The sequence below is a fragment of the Diplotaxodon limnothrissa genome, linkage group LG15 (assembly GCF_057381915.1).
Source record: "Diplotaxodon limnothrissa isolate DT_005_m linkage group LG15, D_limnothrissa_male_GT1.1, whole genome shotgun sequence".
In the NCBI taxonomy this organism is placed as follows: Eukaryota; Metazoa; Chordata; class Actinopteri; order Cichliformes; family Cichlidae; genus Diplotaxodon; species Diplotaxodon limnothrissa.
The window spans coordinates 44,070,413-44,084,928 of NC_140610.1; the positions used below are offsets into that span (position 1 = coordinate 44,070,413).

The 14,516-nt window shown below is 36.5% G+C and overlaps 2 protein-coding genes across 2 annotated transcripts; both read right to left on the reverse strand.

Moving 5' to 3' along the window:
- Positions 1–238: 238 nt before the first annotated feature.
- Positions 239–3,856, reverse strand: LOC146618099 (cell adhesion molecule CEACAM2-like). The gene is made up of 6 exons (XM_085373555.1): positions 3,811–3,856; positions 2,759–3,061; positions 2,026–2,304; positions 822–932; positions 713–741; positions 239–319 (listed from the first exon to the last, which is right to left on the reverse strand). Exons 1-6 carry the CDS (start codon positions 3,854–3,856, stop codon positions 239–241), a joined length of 849 nt encoding a protein of 282 aa, XP_085229681.1.
- Positions 3,857–4,832: 976 nt separating this feature from the next.
- Positions 4,833–14,437, reverse strand: LOC146618100 (uncharacterized). Its single transcript, XM_085373556.1, has 8 exons — positions 14,257–14,437; positions 13,997–14,098; positions 8,000–8,308; positions 7,276–7,557; positions 7,024–7,137; positions 6,734–6,762; positions 5,190–5,270; positions 4,833–4,910 (listed from the first exon to the last, which is right to left on the reverse strand). The coding sequence occupies exons 1-8, from the start codon at positions 14,435–14,437 to the stop codon at positions 4,833–4,835; spliced, it is 1,176 nt and encodes a 391-aa protein (XP_085229682.1).
- Positions 14,438–14,516: the final 79 nt, after the last annotated feature.

Below are 14,516 nucleotides of genomic sequence, written 5' to 3' on the forward strand. Positions count from 1 at the left end.
GAATCCAAAGTTATATAAGCAAGAAGCAGCATAACTTCATTCAGGATCACTCTATTACTGCAGTTTCAGTAGGTAGAAAGTAAGATTTGACCGAAAAAGACTAAACCTGGTTACAGGTCTATTTTTTTAGTTGGATGGTGTACATTACATTATTGTTAATATACAAAAGACTTAAAGAGAATCTAAGTAGTTGCAAACGGATTAAGAAAATGTTGAGCTGAAGTATGTGCTCTGAAGTTCAATGCAGTTCAGAGTCAGCCAGACTTGCCACATTTTCATAGATCACTGTGCCATCATCGCAGTCACCAACATAATGGACCTGTAAAAAGCACACAAGCAGATGTTTAAGGGAAACTCGGGTGGCCACTGAAGTAATAACTTGAGGATTCATTATACTTCACATAATTGTTACCAAGGATCTGGCAGGTTAAAGATTAAAGTCCAGTCTAACTGTTTAGGACATTTATGTTTTCACATGCATCTTTATCAGGTAAGTCCTAGAAAAATTCAATACTGCCATGCAGGTGTGAAAACAGCCAACTTTCTCATCATCTGTCTTACAAGCTATTTTAGTTCCTCCTAGGTTTCAAACTAGCCAGTTCACACTGACAAATTGTGTATACATGAAATCTGCTTATCAGAGCCACTTACTGTGTACTGTTTATTGAAAAAATCCTACATAACATTTAAAACAAGATCGTTTTAAACTCACGTTGCTCTCTTCAAGAAGCTTTCTGTTTCCTTAAAAAAAGAGCAGCAATTTAATTCAAACGTATACTTTCAGTAATTATAGTTATTATGTGTAATCTGAATTGGCTCACCTGTGTATCTGATGACTAAAATAGTGATGACAATCATTAGGATCAGTGCTGCCATGCGAAGATGCCACATGGCATAGCTCAGCGGAGACTGGTCCATGGACTCTCTAAAGTCTGCACAAAGCACATGGTTCACAGTATTTCTTCATGCATTTCAGCGTTTCAATATTTGGAAACTAAAGTAGGACTCAAAGTTATTTTTACAAAATGCAGCACTGTGGAATAAAAGAGGCCATTTCCCTAAACATTGGGTTGGGGGTTTTTTTTCTATATAAGTTATTGTATGCCTTTATTTTCTGTAAGAGTGGAGACTACACTGTACTCCAGAGGTACATTATAACAGTCAATTTTTCTTGAATGTTCCTAACTGGAATGTGATTATTAGAGCTATTCTATCAATCTGTTTTCTTATCCAAGTCATCATTGTGGAGGGGTTTGAGCCAATCCTAGCTGCCATAGGGTGAGAGGCGGGGTTCATCCTGGACAGGTTAAAAGCTATTTGAATTCTTCAAATACTAAGGAAAGAAGTCTTAAATGCTTTTTTTTAATCACCTCCTATAGCAAGGGATTCACCAGACCAAAACATTAATTAGAGTTTGATTCAGACCTGGTCCTGTATGTTGGTAAGATCTGCCAATGACGTTACAAATTGTTTGAAAATTAGGACACCCTGGAAGGTAAAAAGAAGAGCGTTGTAGAGTTTAGAAGCAGCTGCTTTGAAACCTTGGTTTCAGCTGTGGACCAAAACACTACTATCGTTTTAACCTGGTCTGGCTTCTACTGTCTTTTTGTCTTTTTCTTTGAATCACAATTTTAGGTGGTGGCCAACCTGATGGAAGGCAGCAGGCTTGGGTGGGAAAAGACTGACAGTTACACTCCCAGGTCGGAGCATGGAGCCCACTACCACAAGACCTATGACAACCCTGAGTGTGGTGTCCTTGAACCCTGAACTGGCCAGACTTTAATTTCCAACCCACAAGTTACCATGGTGGTTTTCCCCTCGTCACCGATAGAACTTATTGTCTTTTCAAATCTAAGGCAATTTGCCTTTTTAAAAATGTATTTATAGCAGCGACTTGCACATATTAGGTAGAATTAACCAGCTTATTTATTCTACCTAGAGGTGTGTAATGAGCTATGGAATCTGTGGACTCTGTTCATCAGTGTTTAATAGGTAAAAATCATCTAATCGTTATATATAACCTACCTATGAAGACTGGTGTGTAGTGAGTTTCCATCTTCACATTGTTTTCCTCAACAATCTGGCAGGTGTATCGTTTGTTGTGGTCACTGTGAAGCTTCACTGTTAGAAGTGAAATGCATGTGCGTCCAGTGTATCTGACTTTATTAAGCAGCACAGTTCCTGTGTCATCCACCCAGCGGATGCTTATCTCGTCACAAGGGAGGCTACTGAGTCTGAACAAAGAGCACTTTAATGTGATGTTTCCATTCATCTGTAGGTCGGGGTTTGATGGAGATGCTGAAACTGAAAATGAGTGACGACAGTTACCTCAGCATTAAGAAAAAAGTGGAATGTGAATTTAAATGCAAGTTCTGTAATTTCTTCTTACTGTCACAGGTTTACTGAGTGATTGTCCTGTAGAAAAAGTACTTTTGCACATTGAATATATGTAACTTTCATCCAGATGTTACTGTAAAATCTTGCTCCTTTTATTGCATAGGCATATCGAGTTAAAGCTCAGACTCCACCAAAATGGATTCATTCAGTTACTCCAAATATGCCTAATGATGGATTAAAATCAAGGCTGGATCCCTCACAGAGCCTGTGGGGATGATGGATGTTTAATCCTTAGTGCGGAGTGTCATGCACAAATTTGTTTTTGAGGGAAAGGGCCTCAGAGATTTTTTTTTTTTTAAAAAGGATATTAATGACCATGATACTCTGCAAAGACCCAAATCATTTATGTTCAAGTACTCACTAGTCAAAATATTTAGATAGACAGTTGTGTCCTGGCCAGTGGTCCCCTCAGGCCGACAGTTGTAAACACCAGCATCCTCAGTAGTGATGTTGTTGATGCACAGAGAGCAGTCACTGTGAAGCCTTAGTCTGGCAGCTTGGGTTGAGTTCTTAACATCTCCATGATAAACCACCTGTGTTGTCTGAGATGGCTCTCTGTTGTAAAACCAGGTAACCATGGAGCACGTATCAGGCGCCTTGTCACAGGGCAAAATGACATAATTTCCTGGTCTGTGATAGAGAAAGTATGGTTCACCACTGATTCCTGCTGCAAAGGAAAGGAAAGTTTCTGTGATGAATGACACGCATCATCCATCCTCTTCCCCGCTCACCCGTCCTTTTCAGGGTAGCAGGAGCCCATCCCAGCTGTCTTAGGGTGAGAGGCAGGGTACACCCTGGAGTGGTCACCATCAGGGTTAACACAGAGAGACAGACAACCATTCACACCTATGGGCAATTTAAAGTGACCAGTTAACCGAACTGCATGTCTATGGACTGTGGGAGGAAGCCAGAGTATTCAAACTCCACACAGAAAGACCCCAGCCTGATGGTGGAATTGAACTCAGGACTTTCTTGCTGTGAGGCAACAATGCAAATGCAACTAAACAAATAATGAACGTAGACCTTAACATTTGCAACATGCATACATAGTGCATGAGTTCTTATATGAATAACTTTCAATGATATCTTTACTGTACATCTCATGTAATCCAAAATCAAGACTAATTAAAAATAAATTCTACATAAAATTGAGAATCACTCCAAATATAACTCAGTCATTATTACTATTCTTTTTTTTCTCCCAAATACTGGCTACTTTTTAAAAACTGTTACTGAAGCTTATGAAAGTGGCATCTCTTTATCATTTCTGCAAAATTATTCAAAGAAATTTAACATAAACTGTCATGGCATTGCAGGATAGAGGACCCAAATGCAGACCCACGGTGACAAACTGAAGAAACACAAAACAACCTTTTATTTTGGCCTAGCATCATGAAAAAAAAGCAGATTTACCTTCAAACTGAAGCACAAAAACCAGAAATAATTTCCAAAGAGCCATTCTGCACCATTCCCTGTCAGCAGGCACACACTGTGAGGTATTTCTCTATCTTTATGTTGCTGCTGTTTTGTCTTTGAGCCCATCACACGCCACCCATTCTGTCATGAGTTTGGATTTCTTCACATCCGTGTCTGCAAATAGACTACACGCAAGTGCTTTCAATGAAAGACACTGCTAACAGGCTGTTTGATTTATTTGCTCTGACAGTCTTCCAAAATTAAAATATACATCAGTATCATTTACCCAGCTGAGTACTGTGTTGTGGTTCAGTTGTGAGGAACTGTTGCTAGTGCAAAATTTTTCTTTGCATAGTTTGTTATTTCTGTTTCCTTTGTTTATTGCCATTTTGGGACTGCCATCTCCCCTTTTTCTTTTTCCTATATATTTTTATCAGCACCTTAAGCTTAACCTAAAAATAAAATCAGTTGTTTTGAATCTGGACTTGTTGACTTGTTTCCCCATTTGGACATCTAATTGTTATTCCTCCTCATAGTTCTATGATTCTGACATGACTGACTACACACTGTGGACGCTGAGGAGGACAACCCGAGTAAAGACGGAGAAGGAATTAATTTAAACAGGAACTAAGAACTAGAACTTAAGTAACAGAGGCACTCTACACTGAACATCGGAAACTCAATATTCTGCAAAAATCAAGAACAAGTCAACCAAGCTCAAACACCTAGGTCAAATACCCAGGACCATGAGGAGAACAATTTAATTTATGGATGACTTAAACTAAAAAATTAAATAACATGTCAAAAACACTCACACACACAATTATACAAAAACAACTTTTTACTTCTTTAGTTGGATGAACTCATGTATTTTACGGTAATGCTGCCATATTTCATGTTTGTATGTATTTGAAGCTGACAAAGATGTAGGGTTATGTTTATCTCTGACAACAGCAAGCTTAAATAAAAGCAGTGACATTATGAGATGTTTTATTTCCTCTGATTTATTTTTGGTAAGTTTAGCTGATGATACTGTAGAAGCCGCTGGGGTCACTTTCTACCTTTGTCTTCACTGCAGAATAAGTCACCGCTTCCTCCTTTTTAACCCGTATAACAGAAAATTAAAGGATTTAAATAATTCAGACCATAACAAACACTAGAGAGTAGAGTCAAAGGAGCTTGCAAAGATGACCTGGATGACTGAGAACCTTCACAGACACTAGAGAGTAGATTTTTTTTTTTTTTTTGCTTTTTTTGTTTCTCAAAAAATTCACTGATTCAAATCAAATGGGTTAATGAATAAAACATGAATCTACAACTGTTATATAGCCCAAAAGTAATTTTAAAATGGAATATAAGTAAAAAAACAAAAAAACAATAGTTACAGTTTTCCTCAGTGAGGCATTTTGATCAGTGTGGTCAATAGTAGCATAGGTGATGCTGCTCTCTGGCTCATCCTGAAAGCAAACACAGTGGTTCAAAAAGCAAAGACATGAATGAAAACTACTTTAGGTTCTATTTCAGACACATGATGATCAAACATAGTCTCAAAAACTAAATGTTAACTTTCAAATAAAGACTTGATTTTGGCTTTACTCTTATTTTAGTAAAATTCTGTATAAAAGGGTGAAACTAACCAAAAAACCCTTTTAAAACGTCCACTAAAACCAGTGAAGTCAGAGAAGAGGAATTACAAGCAGGCTGAGGTTATTATGCCATTGTGCCAAAAAAAAGTAATTGTTGTTCCTCAGTTACTCATTGCATCTCAAACCAGCTTTAAACTGCTGCAAAGTGCACCTGTCCACTTAGTCACAGGTATGTATTTTTTCCCCTCTCTATACATACAGACTTTAAATAACAGATGGATGTAGTGTCCTGGTTTTAATAATTTAATATAATGAAGACAGTACCAAGAGAGGATGCTTTAAATGCATGTGATTATGCATAGCAGATGTTGACAGATGTTTGATGTATCTGCCACTGTCGATTTGACTTTTGCACACATTACATATCGCTTTGGTTTCACCTACAGTACTGATTGTAAAATGTTTCCACAAATGCATAAAATTCGACACAACTACACAAGCATTGTTCTAACCTTTTAACCGAACGTTAACGTTACTCTGTCAACAGCCTATTTGTAAATGACCGAGCTAACAGAGCTATGTAAACAGAACGAAGACTGCAGTCGTCAGTAATGCAGCGTAATGGAATAGTCTCCCGATCTTCGCGAAAGTTATAAACAGCGTCCGGAACCCAGTTAAGGTACAAAAAAATCTATTCAACAAGAATAGTGATGCAGTTCAGTCTTTTTTCGCTCAGCCGAACTGTGTCTGTAGTTGTGTGGAGCAGCCTGTGTCAGTCACCTCTTTCACACGTCACTCACTCATCCAGTCATGCACAGCGGTTTCATAAGGAAACTCAGCTTTTTGATATAAAGTTTTTCTTGTTCCCGAATACAAATATATTTTTAAAGTATTTGTTCGAAATAAGTATTCGTAAAAAAACACGTTATTTGTGCCTCTCCGAATACCGTATTCGGGTTCAGCATACACAGTAATCTGATGAATACAGGTTTAACTGGAATACTTTAGACAGCAAATTAAGCCAATGAATTATATAAATAATAATTTAATTTATTACTATGTTCATTACTATATTTATTATAGATACATGAACTATTTACCGAGATCAGCTGGCCCAAGACTCCTTGAAGTATTTCCTCATTCTAAACAAGAAAAGGGAAGAACACATTGTCATCATATACTGTGGCACGGTCAGCATGTTGCAATTTTCCGAGTGATCAGTGGCAATAATGTGCAAGAAAAAGTTCATTTGTAAAGGTTATATTAATATTAAACAAAGGTATTTCTGTTATATGTGAAAACATATCATATATAGTGTGTATCAATATACTTACATGTTTGGGTTGGGTGGGTTTTTGAATGTCTGGAAGAAAAAGTAGAATCAATAATCACAATGTAGAGCTTCTTAAATCAATTTTCCAGTGCAAAGTATATTAGACTGAAGTAACCGCAGTGAAAATGTAGCATTTTCACAAGTTAACATTAAGCTGCAATTATTGCAGATTGCTCAAAATGGGATAGAGCTCTTGTAATAATATATAATAGTAATAATAATATTAGATGAACTAGATGATAAGTAGATGACCCAAGAATGACCACATTTATATGTACTATAATTACTAACCCTCTGTCACTTTAGCACGCCTCCTGTATTTGATGAAAACAGCAGCGATGACGGCAACCACCAGCACCAGCATCACAGCACCAATGATGATGAAAGCCTTGTTTGGGGTGGAATCTGTCAGAGGATTCAAAGTAGTCAGCATTAAAAGTCTTTCAAAAGTCATTAAAAAGTATGTAATTCACTTTTTTAAAAGTGACTCACTCTTATATCCCATCTTATCTTAATTTACTTTTCTTATTGATGTTATCCTACCTATGAGGACAGGTGTGTAGTGAGCTTCTATCTTCACAGTATTGTTATCTTCAAACTGGCAGGTGTATCTTTTCTTGTTGCCACTCTGAAGCTTCACAGTCAGAAGAGAAACACACGTGTGTCCAGTGTTCTTGACATCTCTGTCCCACAGCACACTTCCTGTCTCATCCACCCAACGCATACTGTTTTCTTTACAAGGAGAGGGATAGTATCTAAACAGAGAGCACTCTAACGTGACGTTTCCATCGTCCTTTGGATCAGTGTCTGATGGAAATGCTGAAACTGAGCAGAGAACACGAGTGAAAACAGTTATGCAAGTTCAAAACATCTGGATTATCTTCCTAAATGTGAGAAACCTTATGAGACATTACAAATAAGTTCTATTTTTCTCCTGGTATTTTAATAGCTTAAATAAGTGATTATCTAATAGTAGTTTTACTAATTTAGAATATAAAATTTGAAATGAATACATAAGCCATGGCCAGATTTACTGCTCTCATCCAATGAAATAAAAACTCTTTTCATTTAAGGACCTGTCTCCATGTTTCAACACGAGAATTTTAATTCCCCAAGAAGGTGATACATTCAATTACATGACACGTGTAGAGGGAAATCAATGCTGTATAATAGTAAGTGTGGTGATAATGGGTGTGTTTAATGCTTAATGTACGGTGTCATTCACAGATATGGATATATGGAAGTCCATGGAAGTCTAAATACTCACTGGTCAAAATATTTAGGTCCACAGTTGTGTCCTGATCAGCGTTCCCCTCAGGCCGACAGAAGTATTGACCGGCATCCTCTGCAGTGATGTTGTTAATACTCAGTGAACAGTTACTGTGCAGACTCAGTCTGTCAGCTTGAGCTGAGTTCTTCTCAACAATTCCATTATGAACCATATTTATTGTCTGAGACTCATGTTTGCTGTAAGCCCAGATAACCATGGAGCATGTATCAGGCACATTGTCACAGGGCATAATGACATCATTTCCAGGTGTTAGATACAAGACGTGTTTGGTTTCACTGACCCCCACTGCAAAGAAAAGAGCACATTCAGAAAAATGTGTATATAGCACACATGGTCATCTTCAAACAAAAAAATGAATAAACTGAGTGCAAGAGGTTTGTCCCCCCCCCCCTTTTTTTCTTTTTAGAATCATTCAATGTCCAAAGATTTCTTTGTATTATACTGAAATGGCTTTGGATTTGTCAGAAGATCACAAATCAAGTTTAAATTTGTTTCCAAACTGAACTCACGCTCATGCCACAATTCTGTCTTCCGAAATATTGACTAATTTTAACAAGTAACAAAAAAAACTTGTATGAAGCTATCAAAGTGGTTATCAAAGTAAGCAATAAAAATAAAGGAGGCTTTACCTTCACACTGAAGCACAAGAATTAGAATAAATGTAAGCAGGACCATTCTGTGCCGTTCTGTCAGCGCGCAAACGTTATGAGGCTTTTCTCTGCCGATGGTCTGTCTGATGCTTCCATTTCCTCTTTGACATCATCACAAACCACCAACATTATTTTAAAAGAACTTGGATTATGTAACATCTGTGCCTGCAAACACAGCTTAAAAAAAATTCACCTTAATTAGATGGATGAAAACCGTACTGGTTTGGCCTGATCGCTGCAATGATCGCTGAAACATTTTTTTTTCATACATCTCTTTTCCTTGTACTATTGTAGCCAATAAAGCACTTGGAGACTAGAGTAAAACTCCACACTGAATTTGCATATCTTAGGTTAATTAATTTTTTAAAATAATCCTGGCCATGATTTGATTTGATTTGATTTTATTGATTAGCATTCAAATTCAAATCTCAGTGAAAACAGTGAGAAAAAAAAAAAACAAAAAACAGTGAAAACAGAACAAAAATCTACCATAAAGAAAGAAAGCATGAGACAAGGCTAATCAAAAGGTATTGGCTGAAGCATTTGCTTATTACGCCAACCCTTTTCACAAAATATCTTTTTGTATGCAGCTCCTGTACACAGGGCTTGAAGAAAATAATAAAACAAAGCAAAAACCAAACAAAACAAACAAACAAACAAACAAAAAAACAAAACAAAGAAAAAAAAACTTTCCACCTTAGCTAAGTAACTACATCAAAGTAAAGAATCAAGAGGTTGTTGTTTTTTTTCTCCTTTTTGTTCTTTTCATTCTTGATTTATATATTTTTCTAATACTCTATTTTTAAACATGTTTTTAAACAAGGAAAATGAACTACACCTTTTTAAATCACTGTCATAACTATTCCACAGGTTAACTCCTCTAACAGAAACACATCTCTGCTTTATATTTGTCCTCATCTTGTTTTTCTTAAAGAAATCTGTTCCCCTTAAGTCATATTGACTCTCTCTGACTTTGAACAGCTTCTGAGTACTGGGGCAAAGCAAGTTATTTTGTGCTTTATACATTATCTGTGCCATTTTATATTCAACTACATCATAAAATTTCAGGGTATTCAGATTAATAAACAAAATGTTAGTTGGTTCTATATAGTTTGATTGGTTTATAATTCTTATAGCTCTTTTTTGTAACTTGAAAATATGAAGAGTGTTCGTTTTATATGCATTACCCCATATCTCCAGACAGTAAGTCATATATGGAAGCAACAGAGTACAATAAAGTGTGTATAATGATTTTTTGTTCAGGACATGCTTTGTTTTATAGAGAATAGCAATGGTTTTTGACATTTTTGTTTTCACGTGGTTTATATGAGACTTCCAACTCAGCTTATCATCAATTATCACTCCAAGAAATTTATTTTCGTACACTCTTTCAATTTCAATTCCATTAACCCTTATTTTAGATACATTTTTCACTTGTCTAGTGCCAAAAATAATCAATTTTGTTTTCTTTATATTTAATGATAACTTATTTACATCAAACCAGTTTTTTAATATATTTAACTCCTTTTCCGCTGTAGTCAGAAGCTGTTCTAAGTTTTTACCTGAGCAGTACAGAGTCGTATCATCAGCAAACAATACACATTTTAACAGTTTGGAAACACTACATATGTCATTTATATATAATATAAATAATTTAGGGCCCAGCACAGAGCCCTGAGGAACACCACAAGTTACCTTCAACTGCTTAGATTTTACATTATTGAATTCGACATATTGATATCTTTCATCCAGGTAACTTTTCATCCACTTGTATGCTATCCCTCTTATGCCATATCTCTCGAGTTTATTCATTAATATAGAATGATCAATTGTATCAAACGCCTTTTTTAAGTCTATAAAAACACCAACAGTATATTCCTTATTATCTATTGCATTAGATATCCCTTCAACAAGTTCCATCACTGCCATTGAAGTGGACCTTTTCACTCTAAAGCCATATTGGTTATCACTTAGGAGATTATGCTTCTCAATATATTTATCAAGTCTATTAACAAATAACTTTTCTAAAATTTTTGAGAACTGTGGGAGTAGTGATATTGGCCTATAATTGGTAAACTGACATCTCTCTCCGTTTTTATGGATTGGAATAACTTTTGCTATTTTCATTTGTGAGGGAAACACACCAGTTTGAAAGGACAGATTACAAATGTATGCGAAAGGTTGCACTATATATTCTATAATACTTTTAACTAATATCATGTCAATACCAAAACAGTCAGTGGACTTTTTATTTTTAAATGTCTTCACAATGTTAATTATTTCTCTATGAGTTACAGCACCAATAAACATGGAGGACACATTCTGAGTAATATGTTTATTTAGGTCGTTATTATTTCTTGACTCTGGAATTTCTTTTGCTAAATTAAAGCCAACATTTACAAAGAAATCATTAAATTCATTTGCAATGTCTTTAGTTTTATCAAGCACAATATCTTTATCTTTTTTAAAATAATCTGGATAATTCTTATTTTTTGAGCCCTTTTTGATTAGACTGTTTAATATCCTCCATGTTTCTTGTGTGTTACTTCTACTTTGCTCCAATAATTTGTGGTAATATTCTTTCTTACTTGTTCTTATAATATTTACTAATCTATTTTTATATAACTTGTACTTTATTTCAGCATCTTTTGTCCTCTGTTTTATGAATCTCTTATATAGATTATTTTTCTTTTTACATGCATCTTCTATCCCCTTTGTGATCCATGGCTTATTTGATCTGTGATGCTTTCTAGTGATTTTCATTAAAGGGCAATGTTTTTCATATAGTGAAATTACAGTTGATAAGAATGCATCATATGCACTATTTGAATCTTCATTTGCAAAAACCTCATTCCAATTGTGTTTTTGATGACATGTGGGTAGCAAGATCCTATCGTCCCATGGTTTTTCCTCACCAAATTTACAGGTGTATCTATTATCGTGTCCATTCTGATGCTTCACAGTCAGAAAAGAAAGAAGGCTACAGAACTACAGGGCTGATGAAATTTCCCCTGTGTGTGTGTGTGTGTGTGTGTGTGTGTGGGGGGGGGGGGGGGGGGGGGGGGGGGGGGCATTATTTTAGTGGTGAACTTATTTAGGTTGTGACCGTCCAAAACAGGGTCCACAGTCCAAAGCAGGACTTCAGAAGCAGTGCAGGACACAGTCGCTGCTTACTTTTAAACAAAGAGTATGGTAATAACAACCATAACAACAAAGTGTATGGTCGGTGAGTGACTGGCTGATTGAACACAGGTGGAGAGGTAAACTTTCAAACGAAATGCAAGAGAACAACAGATTACAAAATAGGAAAGTGAGAACTTCCTTGTTTTGAAGCATATTATTTGCAGCAAGTGCAACACAAATTCGACTGAAAATGACGAAACCTGATTTCAGGACATTGCTCATATAAGCAATATTTTGTTACGCAAGCAATATTGTTATACGTAGTTTGGTCAATATTCAAAAAGATGTCATGAGATTATGAAGCATTAAAAAAAAACTTATGGGGAAAGTGAACGATATTATTTTTTAAAATAGAAAAATCTAATTAAAAACAAAGATTCATTTTTGTTCTGGTTAACAGAAGGTGGTGCTCTGACGTTCAGTCCAGTTCACGATCAGCTGTCCTGTTTCTCACATTTTCATAGTTCACTGTGTCATCATCACGGTCACCAACATAATGTACCTGCGAAAAACAACACAGGTAAATCGTCAAGGGAAACTCATTGAGATCAAAATTTAATTATATTTAAAATAAAATACTAGGTCATCTAAAAGGTATCCTTAGCTAGTTTAAATTAGCTAGCAATGATCACACTGGTGGAGACTGAGGGTAGCACATTTACATAATTTCACAGTACTACTAGTACTAGTACTACTGCCATCGTTAAGCAATTTTCACACAAATGTCAGATAATTTTGGGAGACTCAGGTTAAGATGTCCTCCATAACAGGTGTAGTACCACAGGAGGAAATAGTTGTCTTAGGTTTTTGGAAAATCTTTTTTAACCCAGCTAAAGAGTGCAGGAAACAGAGCACTTGACCTTTGAGGTGCATGCACCAGATGCTTAGCTGCAGTATCTGCATGTCTGCTCACAGTATGAGATTGTTTTTGAATGGAGACAGTAATGCTTTACATACAACTGTTAGTTTTTTTTAACTTTACTTACTAATGGCTATTTCACTATCACTTAAAGATTTAAATTAACTGTGAGCATTTCTGAAGTCTTAAAAACATGTTCTGCTGCCACTGAAGAAAAATAATTATGGCAACCAAAAATGAGGTCATAGTGTTTCCTGCCATTTACAGCAGAAAGAAAAAAATCTCCCAAAGAGCTGAGAAATAAGTGTGTGACAGGGACACAACGATCAGTTGAGATCAGTTGGGTCACAGACTGGTCTCAGCAGATTGTTGCCCCTCCCTGAGACTGGTTCTGTCTGAGGCTTCTTCCTCTTGAAAGGGAGTTTTTCCTTCCCACTGTAGCCAAGCGCGTTTTTCAAAGAGGTTGTTTGATCATTGGGGTTTTCTCTCTAGTTGTTGTAGGGTCTTTACCTTTGAATACAAACCATCTTGAGGTGATTGCCGTTGTGATTTTACGATATATAAATTAAATTAGATTGAATATGATTTTTTTAATTTGTTTACTTGTTTATTTGTTTATCTGTTTGTTTCTGGTGCATAATGGGAAAAAAAAAGTACACAACGCTCTAGACTTATTTGGGGCAACAAGATAATAAAAAAAAACTACCCAGTAATCCTATAAACATTTGCGATGAAGCATCATGGCAGATTAAATTGTAAACATACAGATTATGTTTTTCTGTGCCATTTAAAGTCTTTATATTAGAAATGGTAAAAATGGTAAATGGCCTGTATTTATATAGCGCTTTACTAGTCCCTAAGGACCCCAAGGCGCTTTACACATCCAGTCATCCACCCATTCACACACACATTCACACACTGGTGATGGCAAGCTACATTGTAGCCACAGCCACCCTGTGGCGCACTGACAGAGGCGAGGCTGCCGGACACTGGCGCCACCGGGCCCTCTGACCACCACCAGTAGCCAACGGGTGAAATGTCTTGCCCAAGGACACAACGACCGAGACTGTCCAAGCTGGGGCTCGAACCGGCAACCTTCCGATTACAAGGTGAACTCCCAACTCGTGAGCCACAGAAAGCCTGTGTGTTTAAAATTCAGGTTTTTTTTAACTCACATTCGTGTCTTCAGGTTGGTTTTTCCTTCCTAAAACAAGAGCACTGAATAAATTCAAAGGTCTTTTTGTTGGTAATCTGTCTCATTACTGATCTGAATTGTCTCACCTTTGTGTCTGATCACAAGAACCGTGATTACAATCATCACTGTGAGTCCTACAAAGTGAAGAGCCCACGTGATGTAGTTCAGAGGAGACCGATCTGGGGTACCTAGAGAACACACAGTTCAAAATATTTCTTTATAAATTTGATATCGTTTAGTCAAAGTATTTAAATAACTTTAACTGCTGTAAAAATCCAAATTATTATTTATACTAGGAGTTCAAATGTCATGGGTCAAACTGATCTAATTGTTATACAAATCCTACCTATGAGGACAGGTGTGTAGTGAGCTTCTATCTTCACAGTATTGTTATCTTCAAACTGGCAGGTGTATCTTTTCTTGTTGCCACTCTGAAGCTTCACAGTCAGAAGAGAAACACACGTGCGTCCAGTGTTCTTCACATCTCTGTCCCACAGCACACTTCCTGTCTCATCCACCCAACGCATACTGTTTTGTTTGCAAGGAGGGAGAGTACAGCAGAGATAGAAGTAACGCATTATTGTAATCTGATTACTTTTTTCAAGT